The sequence below is a fragment of the Lepisosteus platostomus genome, chromosome 6, assembly GCF_059453375.1.
Source record: "Lepisosteus platostomus isolate fLepPlt1 chromosome 6, fLepPlt1.hap1, whole genome shotgun sequence".
NCBI classification, from domain to species: domain Eukaryota; kingdom Metazoa; phylum Chordata; class Actinopteri; order Semionotiformes; family Lepisosteidae; genus Lepisosteus; species Lepisosteus platostomus.
Window position 1 is genome coordinate 51,533,050 of NC_142616.1, and position 25,259 is coordinate 51,558,308.

A 25,259-nucleotide genomic window follows, 5' to 3' on the forward strand; every position below is an offset into this window, starting at 1 on the left:
CAGGAGGTCTCCCATCCAGGTACTGACCAGGCTCACACCTGCTTAGCTTCAGTGGGTTGTCAGTTGTGAGTTGCAGGGTGATATGGCTGCTGGCCAATTCTCAATCTTCTTTGGCATTCAGAAACAAATTCATTATTGTAAACAACGAACTGCAGTATATTTCAGCTTACCTGCTCATTTTGGTTTGCCCTTTCTTATTGGGTAAATCATGTGTTGCTCACATGAAACCTGATGAACATAGCCATTGGAATCCTGGTTAAAGAACAATGGCTGCATCAACTGAAACTAACAATTTAGGGAAACATAATTCCATGCCTCTTCATTTGGACATACAGTGCCTTGCGAAAGTATTCGGCCCCCTTGAACTTTTCAACCTTTTGCCACATTTCAGGCTTCAAACATAAAGATATAAATTTTTTATTTTATGTGAAGAATCACCAACAAGTGGGACACAATTGTGAAGTGGAACGAAATCTATTGGATTTTTGAAACTTTTTTAACTAATAAAAAAATGAAAAGTGGGGCGTGCAAAATTATTCGGCCCCTTTACTTTCAGTGCAGCAAACTCACTCCAGAAGTTCAGCGAGGATCTCTGAATGATCCAATGTTGTCCTAAATGACTGATGGTGATAAATAGAATCCACCTGTGTGTAATCAAGTCTCTGTATAAATGCACCTGCTCTGTGATAGTCTCAAGGTTCTGTTGAAAGCGCAGAGAGCATCATGAAGACCAAGGAACACACCAGGCAGGTCCGTAATACTGTTGTGGAGAAGTTTAAAGCCGGATTTGGATACAAAAAGATTTCCCAAGCTTCAAACATCCCAAGGAGCACTGTGCAAGCGATCATCTTGAAATGGAAGGAGTATCAGACCACTGCAAATCTACCAAGACCTGGCCGTCCCTCTAAACTTTCAGCTCAGACAAGGAGAAGACTGATCAGAGATGCAGCCAAGAGGCCCATGATCACTCTGGATGAACTGCAGAGAACTACAGCTGAGGTGGGAGAGTCTGTCCATAGGACAACAATCAGTCTTACACTGCACAAATCTGGCCTTTATGGAAGAGTGGCAAGAAGAAAGCCATTTCTCAAAGATATCCATAAAAAGTCTCATCTAAAGTTTGCCACAAGCCACCTGGGAGACACCCCAAACATGTGGAAGAAGGTGCTCTGGTCAGATGAAACCAAAATCGAACTTTTTGGCCACAATGCAAAATGATATGTTTGGCGTAAAAGCAACACAGCTCATCACCCTCAACACACCATCCCCACTGTCAAACATGGTGGTGGCAGCATCATGGTTTGGGCCTGCTTTTCTTCAGCAGGGACAGGGAAGATGGTTACAATTGAGGGGAAGATGGATGCAGCCAAATACAGGACCATTCTGGATGAAAACCTGTTGGAGTCTGCAAAAGACCTGAAACTGGGACGGAGATTTATCTTCCAACAAGACAATGATCCCAAACATACAGCAAAATCTACAAAGGAATGGTTCACAAATAAACGTATCCAGGTGTTTGAATGGCCAAGTCAAAGTCCAGACCTGAATCCAATCGAGAATCTGTGGAAAGAGCTGAAAACTGCTGTTCACAAACGCTCTCCATCCAACCTCACTGAGCTCGAGCTGTTTTGCAAGGAAGAATGGGCAAGAATTTCAGTCTCTCGATGTGCAAAACTGATAGAGACATACCCCAAGCGACTTGCAGCTGTAATCGCAGCAAAAGGTGGCTCTACAAAGTATTAACGCAAGGGGGCCGAATAATTTTGCACGCCCCACTTTTCATTTTTTTATTAGTTAAAAAAGTTTCAAAAATCCAATAGATTTCGTTCCACTTCACAATTGTGTCCCACTTGTTGGTGATTCTTCACATAAAATAAAAAAATTATATCTTTATGTTTGAAGCCTGAAATGTGGCAAAAGGTTGAAAAGTTCAAGGGGGCCGAATACTTTCGCAAGGCACTGTATCTGTTCAAGATTTTCAAAGAAACAGAAAGCATTAAATTTAAATGTATGGTACATAGAGAAAAGGGCAGAATGTTTATACAATTCACTAACAAGGACTCTTGTAGAATACATCCTTAGATCCTAATACATCCTGGATCTCTCTGGATTCAGTTCAGAGGAGGGCAATGGGGTTAATTAAGTATTTCTGACACAGACTTGGTAAAGGAACTGCATCTCTTAAATCCTGAACAGAACACTACAAGGGGACTTGATACAAGTATTTAAAATCTTGGAAGCTATTGGAAATATCAGCCAAGGTCTGCTTCTGGAATAACTGTGAAAAAAGGACAAGTGGAAACTGAAATTGTTTTGGTTACACTTGGGACAGAAAATCAGAGGTAATTCTACCTACAAATGAGTGTTTGTGATTGTAACAAACTACACCGTTGAAGCACAATCCCTGGGATTGTTCAAGAAACAGCTGGACAAAATTCCTGGCTACTAGCAACCAAATAACCAATGGCCTTTCTTATTTGTAACCTTTCTTTGGAAATTTTAAAATGTAAAAAGAAATATCCTACAACTTGCTGATCCTGGATTTTAGGTGTGAAACTAAAAAAAAAATATCTGTAAATCATACAACATTTTATAAAGGTATTTATTATTCTGTTTCTAAAACATGTTTTCCTATAATATTTTTCATAGGGCTTCACTGGCACTAATAAAGAACTCTGCAGTTATAATATTTTGTGTGTAGCCTATTTTGTAAAATTATATTGCATTAAACAAATTCATTCAATTTTTCAGCCCGTGTGTATGTTATGAACCCTGTTACTTCTCATTATAAACATGCAAACTATTGTAGTCTCTGAATGACTTTCATAAATAGAGGAATTTTTTTAAATCCACTCTGCGTGACTTTTTTTTCCTCTTGATTAAAACCAAATCCTTCACAATCCAGAGAGCACATTCTCAGTCAGCAGTTGAAAAGGAAAACCTCCAGGGAGCAGCAGGAACTAAACAATTCTGATAAGGTTTCTGTGACTTTGAGGGAAAAGGTAATTTGTTCTTTTATAGTTCTTCAATGAAAAGTCATGCATTGTGGTCCCAGCCCTTTCAATTGAATGATTTGCTGGGCATCTCACTTTAAAGTTTGAACACATATCTATTAGATATTTACTGTAACTGTTTTTCTGTTTTTAATCTTTTTAGTTTTCTTTTACAATTACTTAGGTTATAAGATTTTATGCAACCATATGCAATAGGACATTTGCAGATCAATGTGAAAAATATAATAATTTTTCTAACCATCTGTATTTTAAAAATGAAGGGATCTTGTGTTACATTTTGGCTTGCTGAAAGACGTTTTACAGATGTAACATGGCTGGAAGGTTAGAAAAATGGTTTTACTCAAATCATTAAATGTTTGTTAAAAAGCAATACAAATTGACATGAGGAATAACTTGCTCGCTTTGCAAGACCATGAACCTTGAGGTCTTTTACACAAAACAATCCAATAATGGATAACGATCACTATATGTATGCTGCTGTGCAAAACTTCTAGCCATCTAAAACACAGTCAAGAGTTACAGTATTGAATATGTTTTTTATGAGTATCAACAATTTATTTAAAGTCTCCCCTAGTATGCTCCACTATTACAACAAAGTTGACTGTTATTAATATATCTTAGTTTGGGTGAGAAGAAACCATGCTTATCATTTAGCATCTCTAAAAAACGTGATCAACCTGTAGCTGAGCAACTCAAGGAAACCTATCCATACAGTCAATATAGAGTGTTGCAGTAAAGCAGTCACTGATTTACCAATCACATCTAATTGATTCATTTTCAGATGCTCCGTGTGACGGACATCAGTGGGTCCTCTCTACACTTCCATACAGCTAAAAGGCTACATTTTGAATGGCAAAATACAGATCTTTCAAGATTAATTGTGAGCTTCAAACAAAATGGCTTAAGGTTCAATAGATGATTGCCAGTAAATTGTTTCTGAATAAAGAAGGAAAGCAAACACAGCAACTTAGCAGGTGAACAAATCCAGTAAAAAAAAAGTCATGTAACAGGCAATGCCTTTCAAGCTTCACAGCGTTACAGTACATTACCCAAATAGTTTTCTATCTGTGTGTACTAAATATGTATATAATGTAAATATGTATATACGTGACTGCTTGAGTTTTAAACACCATTGTAATTATTACAAAATATTGTTTCTTATTAAACATCCTTTTTCAGAGGTTTGGTACAGCCCAGGGGTAGAACTAAGACCTCAGCTGAACAGAAGTACAATCCATTGCTACATGGTCTTACAGAAATAGTACTGATGAAGCAAACCGACTTGGTTTAAACAACTGTAATATGACAGTCCCATTTCCCTGTCCCTGTTAGCCTCCTGAAATTAAAGCAATAGTATCCAACACAACATGCACTTTCTGACATTCCGCAGAAGTCTACAGTGGGGCAGCTCTTAAAACCACATGCAGTTTGACTTCCCTAGTTAAATCCACTGCAATTCTTCAGAAAAGCCTAATAATTTTGGGAGGGTTGGCTCACAGTTCTGCCATAGGCAGACCAATCACATGTGTAGCAGCTTTTGTATTCTAATCCTGACATGTGATTGATTTTTCTTACAGTGAGGTGGCCCTGGGACATGCCTGCTGCATTAATTAACCAGTGGAGAAGTACACATTATGAATTATGATGAACCTCCTTTATATTATCGGGGCCACTCTAAAACAAAAATCTTTTGTCCCCCATGAATAAGTGGCATCTGTTACTTTTCTTTTAAAATTTAGAATTAAAGAAGTAATTAACATAACTGGAGAAAGGAAATTGATCTGGCTTTTATTCACTTGGCTGGTTGCACAATTGTTATTTGTACAGGAGTGTCTGCATAATTAAAAAAAATGGTTTCAGAAGACCAAATGTTGTACATATAAGAATCTGTGGTGTTTATACTCAACTGGCTCTTAATTCTCTCTTGTAATTCTGTAATTTGAGGTTACTGTTTATGTTTGAAAGCTATTGGCTTTTGAGGAAAAATCTACAAGGAAAAAAACAGGAACATCAGCTTGAAGATAGCACCAAAAAAAAAGCACCATAAAGAGGGTTTTCAGTCTATGATGTTGTTTTTAAATTTTCTTTATTTTAGGGCATCTGATTTTGTTTTTATACCTACAACCCTTTTAATTTGTTGTCTTATTCCTAATGCAAGTGAAGAGAAATGAAAATCAATAATCCTCCTCCCATCTCATCATCTAAACACAACTTCCTTTCTCCTATATCTCACCAAATTACACAACATACACTACATGGACTGTAAACCCAGGGGAATGCAGGAAACTCCGATCAAAATACCAAATTAACATGTGGACACGTCCACAATCAGAAAACAATAATCAGACACAGCTATTACATGTTAGGATGCATAAGACATTTTGATCCGCACACAAAATGCCTTTTGGAACTTAAAAGTACTGCCTTAATATTCAGAAATAATTGCTCAGTTTGTTGTCGTGCAGTCAGAGAAAAATTGCTTCCTTAGTTCATATGACATTCGGTGTTGACAAGTTTGACACTGAAGTTCATTCAATAACAAATTTTATTTAATTCAGTCTGTACTTTTTATAATATTTAAATAAGGAACGTTTTCCAAAGAAAAAGAACTATTGTATACAGCATATTATGTATTATTATGTATTTTAGCTCTTAAATAATCACCTATCTCGTATTAGAAAGATCAGTTTTAACAAAGCCAAAAAACCCACAATGAAGCTGCTTTCTGCAGTTTCTGCAATTACAACATTGTGCGTCCCCATTAACCACATTTGTGTTTCATTTTGAATAGAAACAGAAATCAGAATATTAATAATCTAATGGCACTTATGGTTTATTTTTTAACATGTGAAAGAAACCAAATAAATATTCTATTACTTAGTTTTCTGGAGAGTAATTACAGTATGGGATTCATCACAAACCAGCATTTAGCAGGAATAAAGAAAGATGCTGACTAATTACTCTGCATTTGATTAATTAAATCAGTCCATTAGTTTCTTTTATGCATGACTGAATTTCTAAACCCGATAAAATACAGAAAGAACAAATATGAATTATTAGTAAGGAGAACTAAAGTTTTAGTTAAACATAGCAACATATTTCATGTCAGAATTTTATGGAGAAATGCATCTCCAAGTTGATATACTCAAAGATAAAAGTTACTTGAATAATCCGTCATCACAGCTATACTTTAGTTGGTTTTATGCAATTAATGATGGTAAATTTAAAATCTACAAACTTCCAGAGCTATGAACATTAGATGAATTTGATATTTGATTTCATTAAACTTTCACTGCATAAGGAATTACTTCATGGTTTCCACAAAAGAAATCAAAATGTAACAAGTCCAATAAAAAATTCAGTTCATTTAAATTTTGTAACTAAATTATATAATTAATAGTCCTCACCTAATTTAACCGATTATAATAAAATCCAACATGAAGGAAGACTAAGCGCAGGAGAAGATATTCTTTTCCTATTCTTGACAGAACAAAATACTCATTAGAAGCCATAAATGTACCATATAAATGCCAATTTAGCAAACATCATTTGAATCTACATCTTCACTACTGATTTTTGGTAATGGAGCAGTAGATAAAAGTGCATTTCGCTAATGCAACACTATCAATTGCTGAGAATCAAAAAGTGGCCACTGATTAAATGACAACAATATTTCTTCAATATAATGATGGCAATCAAAAAGCAATATTTATTTGCTTTTTTTTATCATCATGGAGGCACCGCCTCAGACATAGAGTCAGAAAGAATGTGTCCTGCAATATATCAGGCACATCGAGCTAAGTATGGAGAACCTGCATCTCACAGGAAAACTCAATCAGATGCATCATCGGATTCTACCCAGCTCCTGTGGCAATCTAATCAATTTCCAAATTGACCTTGTGGGTGAAAAAAAATACTTCATTTATTACACTTGCCTGCAAAGTTGTCACCTACAGAGGTCATTTTAAAACTTAGCCATTTATATCTTAAATTCCTCTCTGAGCAATTCAGAATATACACAGCACAAGCCTTGTGATCCTCGCCAACATTTGATTTCTTAACTTCTTTTGTGATGTCATGTACTGTACATCATGGCATGTATTTCAAATAATTATCTTTTACCGCATTTTTAAACAAAATTATATCCAGAAGGTCAGCTTCTTAGCTATTAGGTTAATCGTATTGTGACATTGTGCGAATAAAACTATACAGTCATGTAGGTCTACTGTATGTAGGTGTTTTTCTGAATTGAGGAAGTAAAGATACAAAATAGGCAGTACTAACTCCAATACTGGAGATACTCTTTTTCCCCATTAAAATGGAAAAGTGGCAAAGTATGCTGGAAAAGGCAGTTTTCATCAAACCTACTAAGTTGTTTCATGTAATTTCTAAATAAAAAACAGTGTATTTGTATGTATATCATATACAAACAAGTTTAAGAATGACATGCCATGTAATTTAAAAAACATTCATATTTGTAGGGATATACATAATTAAAACAGATCAAAATCCACCAAAAACTTTGAATATGACACAGTGTGATATGCTTTGTAGCATTTGGCCATATCAAAGACGGGCGATCTTGGTTACCAACCGTAATTAACCTGAAAAAGGGAAATGGACATGCAATCATCTAAAACAACACAAAAAAGAAAATAGTATTCTTTTTTAAATTTTCTACTTGTTAAGGTGGAATGGAAAAGTGCAAGAGAAAAAAAGATCGGGCAGGAAAATAAATGATTAAGAGAGCAAACAAAAGTGATACTGGAAGAGGGAACAGACAAAAAACTGGACAAGGGAAATTTTGAACTAGGACCCAGGAACCAAAAGATGAGATGCAGGAAGGATTTGAGGAAGATGTGATAAAATTAAAACTAAAATGTTCTATTTTTCTAAGAAGTCTTCTAGAAACAATGTCAACACAAATAGCTAGAGACAAATTTATAGGGATCCCAGGGTGTAAAACAGTACAAGACTTACATTTTATACCTCCTTCCTTAAACCTGGGCCTCTGCTTCTTTAAGGATTGTGAACTGCGTGCCCACCTGATATGTCAAGAGCATTCTTTTACACCAACTGCTAGAAATTGTACCTAATATAACTGATGAATAGGGCAGAAATTCAGGAATTCACATACTAAAATTCACATTCTTCAGAGCAGCCTCTTGATCTCCTCCATCAGCGCAATATTTTCTTCTTGCACAAGTTGGTTTGTTTAATGGAAAAAATTCTGGTTCCAATATCCACATTACAAAAGAACTAGTTCAAAGTTGTGGTATAATTATGAGCAAATAGCAGTTGCTATGACTTATTGGATATACTGATAATATTCCATTCTGAAAGTGATACAATGTCTGACAGTAATATCTCCTAAAGAGTCTTCTGGTTTGCTTATATTTAGTCAAAGTATGGAACCCTGGAGAGGACTATGAGGGCCTTTAACCAGTTTATATATGCAAAGCGGAATTAGAAGTCTCATCATTCTTGCTAACATCACGAAATGGCCACAGTTGATTAATATTCATATATCTATTAATATACATACTGTACAAACATATGCTGTCACTGAAATTAATGGCGCTGCTGTTAAGTGGCGTGTGTGGACCAGAACCTTAAATTGAGGTCTTAAATAATTAAGAATATTAAATTTTCCTATTTTCCTGTTCATATGGAGTTTCAGGAGTACAGAACAAGCTATAGTGCAGTATTGTAAAGTCGAATTCCTGGCTCCTTTCAAGAAACAGCTGGATAAAATCCCCTAAATTAGCTACTAACAAATAGGCTAGATAGCCCAAACTGCCTCCACTTGTACAGTATGTAACATTCTTAAATTACAATATGGTTGTTAAACAGTGTACTGTCTGAATTTCAGTCTGAACTCGCACAATCTGGCCTACTTAAAGACCAAGTTCATATCAATCTGAGAAACAATTTCTCACTTCTCCGCCTGATCCACTGTGTAGTGAGGCTGCTGGCACAAAATGACTATCATGTGTCACCCAGGTGGGTGCTGCACTTCACTTGAAGCGGGTTCCCTCCAATAAGTAGAGTGCTTTGGGGTCCTTTGGGATGCAAGCTATTATAGAAAAGCAATTATAATAATATGAGCCTAATTTCTAAGCCTGAATTGTAACATCAAACAAAAGGCACCAGCAAGTATTTTACTAGCAGTCGAAGAGATTGTGAGTATAGCAGTCTGGCCAAAAAGCATAAACGAGGACTAGGTGTTATAAAAAAAAATAAAAATGAGAAATGATACAAAAAGAATTCAGTTAGAATCAGTGGTGTGAGTTACTGCTATCTGCATGGTAATTCTACTTGATGTGAATAAAAGGTTCCTTTTGAATAAAAGAGGAAATACAGAACAGGAAACTGAAAATGAAAAGCCATTTGCCCATCTTGGCATGCCAGTGGCCATGTCACCCTGCAGCCCACACCTGGCAACCCACTGAAGCTCCGCAGGTGTGAGTCTGGTCAGTACCTGGATTGTAGACCTCCTGGGAAAAACTAAGGTTGCTGCTGGAAGGGGTGTAAATGGAGCCAGAAAGAGGTGTTCGCTGCTGCAGCTTTGAACTTTTTCTAAGGCTATAATATCCTTTTGGTGGTTTACTTGACTAAAACTATCCCAAACACTTACTGTAGGCTTTACTAATACATTAGAAAGCTTGAGTATAAACTTCCCTTGGTAGAAATTCCACACTTTATTTTGAAGAACTCTGCTTGATTTTTTTATTGCTAAAGTAAAGAGAGAAAGAAGTATTTGGCTTCAAAAACAGCTGAAGAACATGTGTTTACTCTAGTGCACAGAATGTCTACTATAAGTATCTGCCTTTAGTATAAACTGAATTGACAAAACCCATCACATTGGAATTAATCAATTCATCGCACCTTTCACCAACATACAAAAAGTCCTCTGCATTCCAGATTTTTACTCTTGACTGTTTCTAATTCGCCAAATAAAAAGATTTCAATAGGCAGATACAATAATCTGAGTTTTTTTTAAATCAGTTTCAAAAGATAAATCAAAGTGTTCTTGTAAGACAGCCATATTACCACATAACAAATTATGACTTAAGTCATTATAAGGTGATTATTAGAAAAAATATTTTTGGAGCAGATGCACTGACATTTTATTGGACCAATATAACATAGGTAAATTCATTATGCTAATTAGCATTTGTCATCCAAAAGTGTAATCCACAGGGGTTCTACTGTGAAAGGCACTGGCTAGTATTGTGTATGACCACTGCTGGAAGCAATAGAAGCTGTACACCTGGGCCTGCATGCTTTCCAACAGATTGCAGATGCTGTCTCATGGGATTGCATCACATTCCTTTCATACAAACTTGGACAAGCAGTAGTCTTGGAGCCCTACATACCAGGAGTAATGCTTGCTCATCCCACAAATGTTCAATGGGCCTAAAGTCTAGCGAGTAGGGCATCCACAACACAACTGTTCCCATTCTCATTGCACAAGACATTGATACATAAGCAGGTTAAGGATGTGCATTGTCTTGCTTGAATTTTGTCATAAAAGGTTGAGCGCACAGCAAGGACAGGTCCCAGGACTTGATCAATGTAGCTCCGTACAGCCAGGTTACTAACAATCACTACAAGTGAAGATCTGGAGTCTGGACATTCCTGCCCAGACTATCACACTTGGAACTCCTCATCGATTGGGCTGTTGTTCACAACAATCAGGTCATAGTTCTGCACATCTGCAACACACTAGCTGACATCCGCCTGGGTAGTCCATCAAGAAGTCCTTGATTTAGCATTGAAAAGGACTTGACTCCACTACTGGCGATTCCAGCAGACGTGACTTAATCACCACACTTGACATTCCAACAAATTAAATCACCTCACCACTTGTGCCTGAACAGCTCTCACTTATTTAATTTGATTCAATGTTTATAAATGCCAGTTATAGATTATCAATTAATGAAAGTGACCCAAAATATTTTAAGATCTAAATTCTGTATACATTTCATATGATGCCCAGCATATACTGTAATACCACACATCTGGCTGTTTTTTCTAAATCTTTGTTGAAAAGTTTTCATTGTGATTGGAGTCTTTGCCTCCAGGTTGTACACACGGTGCTATATGACAGTTTTAATTCCATATGTCAAGGACAAGGATGGTACAGGGGAATTAAAGATATTGGAGATACAGCTCCTGGGTCATGAATTCACACCCAGGTTCCTACACCTGTCTGTATGGAGTCTGCATGTTCTCTTCAGAAGTTTGCCAAATGTTCTGGTTTTCTCCCACCTCCAAAAGACATTGTGGCCAGGTTGGTTTGCCTATTCTAAACTATCCCTGTCTCAGTCCCTGAAATGGACTGACATCTTGTGCAGGGGTAAAGCTCTCAGTCCTGCCTTTCGCCTGATGTTGTGACTTTCTAACAAGGGATAGAAAGGACAATATGAATTAGCGTGGCAAGGGCTGGGTTGCAAAGCTCTGATGAAAAAAATCTGTTCCATACAGTTACTTAGACGTTTTAAAAGCGTACCCCTCATGATCTAAAGAAGCAGATTCACATCCACAGACGTTTACCAAGGAGGTAGAATTAGCATTCGATTATATGCTCTGGGATAGCATAATAAACCCCAGTTCTTGACTTATTAAACTGCTATGACATTTTAAGTCATCCTCAAACACGCTAGAAAAGCAAAGGGCTTATTAACCAGCAATTTTTAATAATTGAGATCTACAGAAGAGCCCTCTAATCTTTTAGACAGCAAAACGACATACAGTTTTTCAGCAGCTCTCATAAAACTAAAGAGGTGTTGCCTTCTATAAGTGCAGAAAAGTGGCAGAAATAAGCCTCAAGGGTAAGCACTCCAGGATTTATGGAAACAGAGCACACTGAAGGGCAATACACTGATAAAGAAAAATAATGACCATGAATATTAAAATGGATACAAAAAGTGCACATTTGAAAGAGCTCTAACATACATTCAAATGCAGTATTTTATTAATGATAAGCATCATTCAATCTTTCATAAAACGAACGCAATAAACATTTCATTAGTCAGCTTTCTTACATGCTTAACATATAGAGATAATAAGACTATAGATCCCTATTAGATCTTTACAAAGAAAACCAACAGCATTTTAATCACATAAATATTTTTGCAGTAACATTTATATATATTAGACATATAGATCCATGTGCCAGAATGGTGGCCCTACTGTAAATGTTTATGATACAGAAAACAAAATTAGATCTTATCATAAATTAATTTTGCAAGACAACTGTTAGCTATCATTAGGATAACGATTGTTTATTTTTAAAAATGATTTTTTACATTTTTTTTTATTCTGTTCATATTTTAAGCAGAGGCTGCATCCCTGTATAATTCTCATTCTGTAACCTCAGTCTGACACCTCAGGCCACCAGAATTCTTCCCTGCATGAGTCCCTTGCATGTCTCCAGCCTACCAGATGTAATAGATCACAGACACAGAGCTCCTTGAAAAGTAACTTCCCCCTTTTGACCAATTCAAACTTATATATAAAACTCAACACGGAACTAGTCATGTCAATAGAGCTATTTAAAAATTGTAATGGTGTTGCTGAATGAGAAAAAAAAACTGAGCTTGACCTTTTGAAAATAAAATTCCTTTTCAGTCTATTTCCATCACTTACCAGACATTGTTTACAAGGCCACAGATGCGGTGTCGGAAAATCGGAGTCTGTTAATGCATGCCGCAAAGAAAATGAACTCTATTACACTGGAAAGAAATGTTTAAGCTTTTTTGCCAGATATACTTGTATTAATTCCCAGTGGCTTCAGAGGTAGAAGCGAGCTTTATCAGTGGAGCACAGTAAAGACAGTAGCCCCTTCAAGAAGTGTAGATTTAGACCCAGACTACAACCTCCAGAGAAATAAGAGAAGCATAAAAAGCCTGGAAAAAAACCTCTCATGCTGTGCAGAGAGGGATCAGTGTAATGAGGTGTGTAAGAAGTATAGAGTGTTTCAAATGGATGATGCCGTCTCTGCAATGATGACAAAGATACATCAGAAAGTCAAATACTAGGAAACCTTCCCACATATTTCTGTCTTGCAATTCTTTATCCTTCCCCATTAACATCCCAAATACTGTCCTTGATTAGATATCCTAAAAAAAACAAAAACTGAAAATAGTACTTTAATTCTGTGGTTTCTAACTTCATTTGAGCAATTCAAGTGCAATAGCCTACGTGCAAAATCATTTAGAACATGTTTTTTGTTTCTCTTCAGTGCCCTTGATGACAGCGATGATACCAAAAATACAAAAATTAGTAGTTAAATAAAAGCAAAGTGGGACAGTAGTGAGCAGAGACAGCACTGGGGCGAAAAACGAGTGAGTTGAATTTGGTTCTTTGAAGATATAGGTGAAAGATATTTGTGTGAGTAGACTGAAGAACTGCGGTACTCGATTAAAGTGTTTCCTGGAACTCCATGCAATAAGCTCATGTTACTGCTTATTATGGTGCTACTGAACGTGATGGCTAATTGCAAGTTACTTGCCTACAGAAAGGAGACACTCAGAAGAGTTAATTAGAGAAAGATATGCTGCATTTTTGTGAAATAACAGAGAAAGGAATGCTGGTGTGTTCTGACAGAAGTAGTCAGGAGAAAAAAAAAACATGAAGAGAGCACATCTCTGAAAGACTAGGAACACCAATAAAAGCATCGATTTGAAAGAAAAAAGTTGTTTCATATTTGAAATGAAGGTTTAATTGCAATCTCTTTTTTCACATCAACTCTTTAGTATTTTTTTTTCATTTGGAATTATTTTGTTTATACAACCAGCCAATTTGAATTATCATTTGAAGATTCGGCTTTATGACTGCAGCCTCTGTGCCACGTAGCGGTACAGAAGAGTTAGTGCCCAATGGAACAGTGGCGACGAATGTCACCAACGTTACTGGAAAGGTGCTGTTGTCTCCCTGTCCAGTAGCACTCTACCAATTTGATATCTCTTTCGGCAGATTCTCGATCAGCTAGTTATATAATCCTGGGCTCTGAGTGCCTTAATTTGAAAGCTAAATTAGAGTCTCAAACTATATCACCTCCTCCAGTCCTTTTAAGCCCCTTCATGACTATTTAATGATACCCTGGAAGCTATAGTATAAGGCTAAAGGTTGCACACATTTTCTGGGTCTTTAACACAGAAGTGTTCAAGGTGTCATCACTGAATTCAAATAAACAATGTGAGAAATAAAAATAAAACTGAGAGCATACATAAATTTAAATAAATTAAGAAATTAAAACATGTAATTGATTATAAAAGGAGGTAATTTGAGACAACAGTTCAGTTATTAGAAGTTAATTCTCTGCTCATAAACATGTTTTAGTCTGGTATTAAAAGATGGCCAGAGGAAAGACAGGTGACCCTGCAGGGCAGCCATATGCATTTCTGCAGCTCTGATAATTTAACAGAGGGAAAAGCATGTCAGGCATCCTAATCCATACATATGTTTGTGACAGATGACTGAGTAAAATGCTAAATGGGTCTTGATTTGCCCAAGAGTTAGATAACTGAATGCACCCATTTTAATCTGCCATATTAAACTTGCAATGCTTTTTTGACTATGTCCTTCTGTCTTGGAATAAACTCAAATTTTTATTAAACATCGTTCCCCACATGACAAAAAAAATGCATTGCACATATGCCCCCAGAGAATCCCCAGTCTCTGACTGCAGAAAGAAAGTGTGACCATGAAAAATTAACAATCAATACAACCACACTACGAGATTCATGTGGCAGGACAGCATTATTTGCGAAAGATTTTAAAAGGCTTCCAGAGACAACATGCCTACACATCCATTATTACCAAGTAGAGACGAAGCGTTTCAACGCCTGAGAAGAAGTAAAGGCATACAGAACCTTAGAGCTAATTTGTTAGCGGGGACGTGTAAAAACACAGCACAAATGGACCACAGGACAGTGATTTCTGTGTGGTATACAGTGAAATAACACCGTTGGGAAGTCTCTATGTGTCTAGATTGTGGCTGAATGCAGCAGGACCCGTGTTGGGGTATTTCACAGGCTTGCCATAGTGATTATAAAGGAACAAGTAATAGGTTTATTCCATGCTGACAAAAAGAAGAAAGAAAACACAACGTTTCGGCCGTGTAGCCTTCTTCAGGTGTGAGGTGTTTTCTCACACCTGAAGAAGGCCCCACGGCCGAAACGTTGTGTTTTCTTTCTTCTTTTTGTCAGCATGGAATAAACCTATTACTTGTTCCTTTGCAGCCTACGCATGCTGACGCAGCTACCCATCTGAACACATAGTGATTATAGTTATTCAAGGTAGATTTTTAAAATCAGTAATACATTGAAGTGTTTCAGTAACCTGGTATTTGAGCACCCTTGCCTCTACTGGTTCTCATTCCAACTCATTCTAACTTGAGTAGGTGTACTGAATGCTTTATTGATTAAATCAAATTATATTTTTTATTGGTTCCGTAATTTCAATTTAAAAAATAAATTGCATTATTTCTAATGGAGTTAATCTGGAGTTTATCAATCAGAACTATTTTAACTTGGTTTAAAATTATTGCTTTAAAAATTTTATTTTTAATGAGTCTTAACGGATTATCCATTAGTGACACGTGGACAGAGGTAAGAATTACACCGTCAAACATTCTCCCTAAGTCTTGTTAGAATTTTACCAACCTAACAGAACTGACAAATTGTTGAAACAAACAAAAGTCAGAGGGGAAGACTGAAATTCAGCACCAGGCACAGGATTCATCCTAATTTGTACCCTGTCCTACTGCTTAAGAGGGATTTTAAAAATAAACATAAATGTTCAGAATACTAAATTAACAAAGATCACTTTGAATGAGACCCAGAAGGAACAGGGGTACTCCTAGACTGGACTGGGAAATACAGCTGTGCAGAAGAATATTTAACAACAGCACGAAACACTATATTCATGTCTCGATCGTGTTTTAGGCTTGGAAAAGTAAGCTATTAAGTTGCTGCAGAGTTGCCTGAGGTTGAGTAATGTGTAAAATGTTTACACGTAGGAGCAGCAGCATCTGAGCTGAGTCTGTGGTCCCCAGTTATAAAAAAGGAAAATAGTATGTGGGAGGGAAAGAAAGTCAATGACTGTTTCCATGATCAAATTTGAACATTTGAGGTTAACACAAAATAGCAAAAAAACATACAGTAGAAAGTGACATGTAATGATGTTTTTAACCACTAACTGAAATAAAATATCCACACATTAGGATGATAACTGTGCTTACACAATTGTATAAAATATTATCTACAGATATTATAAAGCTACCATCAGACTCCAAGATCCCAAGGATATTTTGAGAATTAATATGATCTTGAAAATTGCCGAAACTTGGGACAGAATATGGCTTTAAAATTGCTGGAATAAAATGAAAGCAACGAATGCATAAATTAACTATTACACCTTTGGTTAAATAAATATTTACATTCAATTACTATGGGGAAAAAGGAGCCAGTTGGTAGTCATATATCTGCATATCTTCTGTAATTTTCTAAATACCCTAGTCATATTTGGATCTCATTATCATACTGCATATATATAAATGTAATGTATAGAGAAATATTTATTGCTTAATATTCTTGGCAGCAAATAACCAATTTCTAAACTTTATAGATTAAAGCACATCTGTGTCACTGCATAGCATTAAAAATACTACTTCCAATTTGATAACTGAATTTCCATCCTTTTGCCTGATCTTATCAGATCTCAGAATAAGGCTAGACTAAGGAAATCCAGGCCTGTATCCTATGTTGTACTGTACAGTAGTGTGATTTAACTGTAAATACTAAAGCCACAAGAGGAAGAGCCAAAAAGAGGTAGCATCAAATCTATTATGTATGCATGTACATAGCAGACATCTTTTTCATCAGCACACCTGTGAAGAAATGCAGCCCTATAGCTTTGAACTGGATGTCAGCACATCCTTGTCATTTAACTTTGGCAATATAAGCCTCTCTCCTTGAGGCATGTTTCAGAAACATGAAAACCTTTATTGTTGATAATTGGTCTGTCTCTAGCACCAAACACTACAGTGCACAGATCCAAACTTAACCCTAGGTTAAATCTTAGCGTCCCTTTAACCGACATAACTGCCGTCCCATTTTCCGGGACACAAACCTAGTTTCTGACAGCTCATGAAGATTCATAAAAAACGAACATACAACTCACACAGGTGGCACAAGGTAAATGTCAACACCTAGTAATTCAGTACAGATTGAGTGCATTTAATGTTTCAACATGCATGTCAGCCAACTGCTTTAAAGGACACATCTCAAAATGAAACATCTATAATCTCACCAGAAAAGTACAGTATTAATGTGCTATCCATAGCCTTAAGTGCCCTGTAGGATCTACTGGTAACCACAATCATATTTCAGTGGGTATGTGAATATGGCCTGCTGTTGCCGATCTTAAATTTCTAGATTGTGTAAATCAAGAATCACACAGTTCTTCCACATTCACTAGGGCATAATCTAAAAGACACCTTTACTTTACTTTACTGAATAATAAACCGGATCAATTGACTTAAATTATGCTAGAGCACATGTTCTTGTGAATCACACTTGTCATAGAAATCAATCTGCTGAGCAATACATTAAAATTACAGAATATACTGTGCAAACAAAGAGCACAGTGTGCTACTGAAGAGTTTAATGATTGGCCTACTCTAAATTCCACCTGTTCCCAAAGAGAATAGAGAGGAGAGGCCTCCTATCTCTCCTGTTTGATACATTATTTAATGGCTCAGCACCGGCTATACTGCTTCTGTCTCTCAAATGCTGGGCAAGCTGATATTTGATTAGCAGCTGCATGGCAAAGCTCTGCTTAATGTTGCACACATGTAAATCAGGACTTGTATAATAAATCTAAGCTTAACCAAAATAAATTGATTTCAGTACTAATGCAGGTTGCAGGTGTTATTTCATCAAATTCAAAAGCATTGACACTACCTGTGGTGGGTCGGTCTCTGTGACCTGCATATGTGAAATATGCATAACTCTGATTACACTACTTTTTTTACATACCTGCAAATATCACTTAACAATCTCAATGGAATGACTTTGAAAAAACATGATACCTTGCGTTACTTTCGCACAATCTGTAAATTGTATTGTAAATTGTGTAATTTATTGTACCCTATTTTTTTTTTGGTTAAACTAAGCCCTATAAATTCCTGTCTTTCTACTCTTCTATCCCTCTTAATCAGCTTGCAGACAAAGCATTTCATTGCCGACAACAACGCTGTTTGCTGCACTGTTCGTGCATTGATAAATAAACCTTGATTGATTGATTGATAGTCATGGCAATCAAGCTGTTAAAAAGACAAGTGCACGCAAACAGCCAACTCTGCATTGTAGTACAAGAGCTGCTGTCCTAATGTATTGTACACAGAAAAGCCTCGGAAACTAATTAAGTTGAACAAAAATAGCAGTGTAATTTCTGTGCATTGCAGCTTACCATTTGGTTTGCTTTTGTTCTATTGTTTAGTATAAACAAAAAGCACGTTCTTAGCAATTACCCTGCCTGTTTTTGTGTAGCTTAACTACATTTTTCAGGAAAGCCTCTTAATTCTTTTTCGCTGACATTTTATTTATGAGTGCAGGATAACAACGTGGAAGAAAGCAAGCCTAATCGAAGGCAACAGCTCAGTCCTAGCAGAACGACTACTTTGAAAGGTGGTTTAGAGGCTGTGGAAAGGAAAGTTCACCATTGAAGTGTGGAACTGAAGTCCACATTGTAGGAATTCCATAAGTCAGCAATACACTGTACTCGTATCTGAGCCCAGTAACAAAGGCATAATGAATATTCTAGTAATAAGTCTATAAGAGCAAAATTTATTTTTGACTAGTGTACCTGATATTCGACTGGACTTGTGTTTTTCCTTTTCTGTTGTAAAACAGTTTTGAAGTCATAAAAAAAAAGTTTTATGGTCATAGTTCAAAGACATTTTGTGGGGTGAAATACACTGGAATTTTAATGTAAAGAAAACAAATGTTTGTTAATTACAATAGATGTGAATACATTATTTTTTCCTTGTCAGAAATCTAATACTATTTGGGTTGCTGATCAAATTCATCTCATTTCTAACAACAGTTACAGTTCCAGTACGGTTACATGAATACAATGAAAAAGTTATGGATTATGCCCACAGATATGGTAAAAAAAAATAATGCAAAGTCTACGAAGTTTTGGGCTTAATTCTCATTTAAGTAGATGGTTCTATGTATTGTTACGGGCTCTATGAGTAGATCATTATTTTATTTTCCTTGTTATTAATAACATTTTACTGATGCTTTTGTCATGGTGTCCTCAGTTCACTGGGAATAAGCAACTTCATGCTAATAGTAGGATTCCAACATGTGATACCTGCAAGGATCAAAAACTTTGCCATCTTCAGAAATATTTGCACTCTCTGACTTGATAACTTATCAGGCTGAGTTTGTCTACTGGGAAAAGCAATTAACGGTGCAAGTCTGTAACAGGAGACAGCACATTAAAACACTGCCGATGACAGACAAAGTCATACATATGCTAGACAATGAATATGAAAACAGAAAGCTGCACTGAAAATAGAGAAAATTTCACTCTGCAATGAACCAACAGCATTACACTTTTTATTGTCTCTTGTCGAGTTAAAAACATATTAAAGCACTATATTGTGCTGCTTACAGAATTATATACTAAGATATTTGCTAGGATTTTCATTTTTGTGTTCAACATGACAAATGGACTCTGGTGCTTTAGAAACGGTAATTAAAGTAAGTATAATTCACAAACAACGATCCTGTGCACATTCCATTCCCTAATTATAAAAAAGGCATTTAATTTTGTGAGGGCTGTACCCTATTTCATGTCTTTTTTTATTTAGACAGGTCATAATAAAACGACTTATTAAAAATGAATCAACACATTACCCTGATATAGTAATAAAATAAATTAGCTTGTGCTTTGGTCCAGCATAGAAGGCTGTTCTATTTATACAAAAGGTCAGGCCTTAAAGTCATTTACCCTTCTTTTATGATGTATCCCGCTAATGTGCAGTTACACAATGCACAGCAGGAGCAAGTCTGGATAGAAAGTTGGAGTTGATTCAGTAGCTGACATCTGACGTGCTCCGAGTGTGATTTAATTCAAACGGATAAAGAATCCCTCCCTTCAGCCTAAGTTACTGGTCCACACCGCTCCTACACATTGTTGGGTTCTGTCAGGGAATCCCAAGGGCAAACAAAGCACATCTGTACAGTAACTTCCAACCCCCTCTCTTTTAATAACTCTGGCCCATGCTTGAAAGTAAAGTTTGATCCCTGCATATGTTTGTACTGAGTTATTCGTGATAAGGAAAAACAACTTGTTACCTAAACTGCTCCATGATCTCACTTACCAATGCTAAAAGCTGGGGGGGGGGTGGGGGGGGGGTGGGAAGCAAGCTCTTAAAAACACAATTAACAAATGTAAATCTGTCTTCTGACACTCATTTTAAGCTATGGCCTTGCAACCAAGTGTTTAATGATTTCAACATATTTCCCATCAGCACAGGTCACAGATAACCTTGAACAACTTTACTAATGCACACCATGGTGATTACAGAATTCATACATTACTGCTTGTTGAAGCAAACAAAGTCCTCTAGACATGGAAACATTCAGCGACGTTAGCACAGTATGGGGAATAATGTTCTCCATACTGTGCAGTATGGGGAATAAAACTAGTGGAGATAAAGATCTCCTACAAGCTGTGTTGAGATATACAAATCAAGCAATAGAAAAATGTGATTTTAAAGCATAGAAATCACTTACTTTGGGATCAGCAGTGAGCAGTTTGAAAGCCTGGTAAACCTGACTTTCCTTCACACCTCCACCCAAGTCTAGAAAGTTGGCTGGCTTTCCTCCATGAAGATCAATTATATCACAGGTAGCCATAGCCAGACCTGCCCCGTTCACTGCAGACAGACAGAAAAAATAAGATCACGGATTTACATCTGCTCAGTTTTAAGAAACATAAGAGCCACCTGTGTCATACACAGATCACTGCCTTTCACCACAAAGGAAGAACAGGATACCACAAAAACCATAGTTTAACAGAAATATTGTTTGTTCTGATCAAGAAAAAAGGGAAAGGTTAACAGGCCTCATGGCACATAAAACACATAATACAAGACATTGAACATCAAGAAATTCCCACATTTATTATTTTGTGTTGGATAGAATACTCTCTGCATTTGATATCACAACACCCGTGGGCTAGGACCTGATGTAAATAAAGAATTGTGCAGTAATTGTACCTATTCTTATTCATTTTTCTTTCATTCCCCATCATCTGTTTTTGACTAGCAAAACATCAATAACAAAAGGAAAAACAAATATTTATGATGGACCTCATTACGCAAGCTCATATATTCATATATTCACATACTGGGGAAAAAAGGGTATTGTTTAAGACAGCTGTTCAAGTCACAGTAAAAATGGACATTAAATGAACAAGAACAAAACTGTTTAAATTCACCTGTTTACCGGCAAGTATTTATATGTTCGACAGAAATTAGATACGGAGGTCATTATGTGTGGTCTCAGGCATGTAGCCTTAATTTGGAAGCATAAAAACAGCTAGATTCCTTACTAGTGCTTCTCCAAGAGGTTAAGCAACAAACCAAGAAAGGTTCTACTAAATCTACACAAGCCAGCCAAAACAGTGATTATGTTAAGTCAAAGTAAAATTACAACCTGTTCCTTAACACAAATGTCTTACTTTATTATTTTAATTAATGCTGTAGTTGGAGGAAAGTGCAATGATTAAAAAAAGGATACTGTAGCAGTTTTTTTTTTTTACTTTGGTAAATTATTATAGATTTTAAGTGGATGTTAAGAATTTGTTTCATTCTATAGGATGCGGTGCCATGCTACATTTCATACAGTAAAGCTGAGAATTAGGTGCCTAGTGTTCATCATTGAGAAATTAGAAATCTACTTAGCCATATTATTTAAGAACAAAAGGTGAACTCTGACTTTGTAAATACAGAGAATCAATATCATACACGTGAGGTGTTGTTAATATGGGATAACGATCAAAACTACAGATCTGTGGCCTGTTTATAAGTTTACAATGTGCAATTAGGTTTATTCAGAAGGGGCTGCAACACTGATTTCACTTAAATCAATAAAACATTAAATATTACAAAAACACAGAATGGGAACACAGTACATTGGCTGTTGAAATAATCCCTTTCCGTTTTCAAAGTATTAATTTTGGATTTGAAGGTCAAAGTTTCAGCCAAATAAGTAAAGTAGCCAATACTAACAAGCTGAATTGATTAGCCAGGACACTTTGTTTATTCAGCTATTTATATGAGAATTCCCATTAATGAGAAAACAAAATGAATGCATCAGAGTGCTGCAGGGCACAAATGCAGACTCACAGAAATGCCAAGCCATTAATAAGCAGCCATTATAAACCCTACAAAAATTAACCACATAATTACACAGCACTCTTATCAGTACATTATCAGTACAGACCAAGATGAAAGATGTCAGAAGAGTTATTCACAGGTGTGGTATATGATGTCCTGTGGATGTAGCTTGGCTGATTATAGCACATAAAGCTCTAGTCCACGGCTGCACCAGAAGTATGGTTACACTGGCCAAGGGACCAAACAGAGAGAATTTAACACTGTCAGGGAATCAGGCCTTGGGACCCAGTGGTAATCAAAGCCACATTTAAAAAGAATAATTCACTCCTGGCCCTCCAGCTTTGACTTTACATGCTTACAATTTGCCGATTAAACAAAACACAATATTCTTCCTCGTACCGTTTGTTCTGTAATTTTCTCACAGTGACATAACATTTTATTTTCGCAAAACAAAAAAAAAAGCTTTGCTTACTTACCAAAGCAAGCAATGTTTCCATCTAAGCCAATGTACTTGAGGTCGTATTTTGCCGCCTCCGTTTCAACAGGATCGCTCTCAGACATGTCATCCAATGCAAAAATGTCTTTTTGTCGGAATTCTGCATTGTCATCAAAGTTTATTTTCGCATCAAAGCATACCACTGCTCGGAGAGATGAGGACAAGCAAAAGTCAGAACACTCTGCATATCTATATTTTCCATTCTTTTTTGACACAATAAGCCTGATCCTCATTCTACTTAGAAAAAACTTAACAGAACACTTAGCAAAGTGACCAGTTACTTGAATTATTCATGCCCTTTAAATGAAGTGCCCAGAGTGAACGGCTATTTGACAGCACCTAAAAAAGAACACTTACTATGCATAATGGACTCTGCATTTGATTAACTCCTCTGTGCCTTTAAAGGCAATTAGAATTTATATCACATGCAAATTAAGCTGTTATGTTACAGTATATAAATTTGAAAGCCACTGCATCCAGTGGTAAAAAGATTTTTTCACCTCTAATAAAAAGACTTAGATTGCATTCTGAATTCAGTAAAGTCTGCTGAATAAAACTGTTAGGAAAAGAAGGGTATACAGCATTTTCATTATTCACCAGAATTAAATAATAAGTCTGAGAATCTTTGAAACGCAAACCGTTTTGTCTACAGTTATCTACATGTTTCAAATGAAAAAAAAAGATAATTATTGAAGGTTAAACTGCAAATCAACTAATAAGAGGTGAATGTTCTTGCTGCATGCCAAACTCTACCAACAATTCCAAAACTTTATTTGGAAAAAATTTTTTTTTATGAAACTGAGAATAAGCTACAGTCATTTATAAGGGGTGATTTTGGTGCCTACATCTATCAATAGTGGAGAAGAAAAAAATGACAGTATTTCCATATTGCTTCATTCTAGACATAACGGTAAATATATTGTGTAATGACGCTTCTCAGGGAAATAACACCAGGCTTGTGCTCCCAAAAGTAATAAACTGAACTTACATTTTCCAGTATGTGGAAGAAATATGCCCACTGTTGAAATACAAAGAACCATACATGGTAGATACTTCAAATCATGTGCTACTCTCCTCGGTTCTCTTTATTACGAGAACAGCCTTTATTTGAACATTTTTACATTTGTTCCTCTCATATATCACCATGGAAAATGTAACACAATTGCAGCAACAGAAAATGTAAACTTTATTTATTACTTTAAACCTTACAACCACCTCTGTTACTTTCTATTTTGTGCTGTGATGCAGTTTTGTTATTTTCTGATCCCTTAAAAACTGTCTTTGCTCAACAAAACTAGCTCACACTGTCAGTTTTTTTAATGAGAAGTCAGGCTACAAAAAAAGTCTACAACCACTTTCATTTCAGAGAAACATTTGTCTTATTTGTACATAACCCCTATCAAACAAATACCGTGACATAACTATAGGCTGCAGTAAAAGATTTATTAATATTTATAAACAATTATTTGACTAGAAAATTCCCATTGTCGCGTCATTGCTTGATGCAATATAGCGATGAATATCATTCCTTTTGAACAAATATCAAAGACAGCTAGTCATATCCTCTGAGATTTTATTTTGTAGCTGCTGTCGGTCTGAGAACGTCTGAAATGCTATTTTAGCATAAAAGAGACAGTGCATTCTGGCAGCTGTATGCTTTGATCTGATAGGTTTAGCAAAGAACCCTTGAACAAAAGAAAAGGTTTATGCGATGACACAACCCCTTAATAAGGTTGTATACATGACATAAAACATAATAATAATAATAGAAGAAAGAGGCACATTGAAAAAATTCTGTGACCAAATTAAATAATTCTTTTAACAAATGTTCTAAACAAATGGACTAAATAAAACATCCAAAGTCCGAAGTACTTGGAAGAACTGGTTCTTACAAACTAGTTCATGTTCATCTCTTTTTGAAATCCTTAAAACAACACAAAAAAAAACAACCACTGAAGCAAAGGAGCCTGTTTGTCACCATACACAAATAAAACACTCCACACAAAATAATCTACATAAATACAATGATCGAGAGCATGGCTTCAAAACTAAAGTGAATTCTCCATTTTGAAATTTTATTCTGAAAAATCATTGGGCTTATTGTAGTACCCATCCCCTTCAAAAAGAAACAAACTTTTCCTTTTTTAAAAATTTAACAAACAAGATCTTGAAAGAAAAAAGAGAATAAATCCTTTATCTCGGAAGCCTGCAGGCCACTGCCATCTTGCAGCACAAGGTTTTATAGAGTATTTATAGTGTGAGAAATGAAAGCCAATTTTTCTGCTTCAATTTCATTTGACTAAAACACATTTGAGCTGCC

The 25,259-nt window shown here is 36.1% G+C and overlaps 1 protein-coding gene across 1 annotated transcript in view; it reads right to left on the reverse strand.

Moving 5' to 3' along the window:
* Nucleotides 1–25,259, reverse strand: part of suclg2 (succinate-CoA ligase GDP-forming subunit beta) — a 116,583-nt gene that overhangs the window by 30,577 nt on the left and 60,747 nt on the right. The window contains exons 8-9 of the mRNA XM_088636278.1: nucleotides 22,920–23,081; nucleotides 20,837–20,979 (exon numbers count right to left, since the gene is read on the reverse strand). Of these exons, the coding sequence (XP_088492404.1) occupies nucleotides 20,837–20,979; nucleotides 22,920–23,081 (305 nt within the window). The remainder of the gene's footprint in view (nucleotides 1–20,836; nucleotides 20,980–22,919; nucleotides 23,082–25,259) is intronic.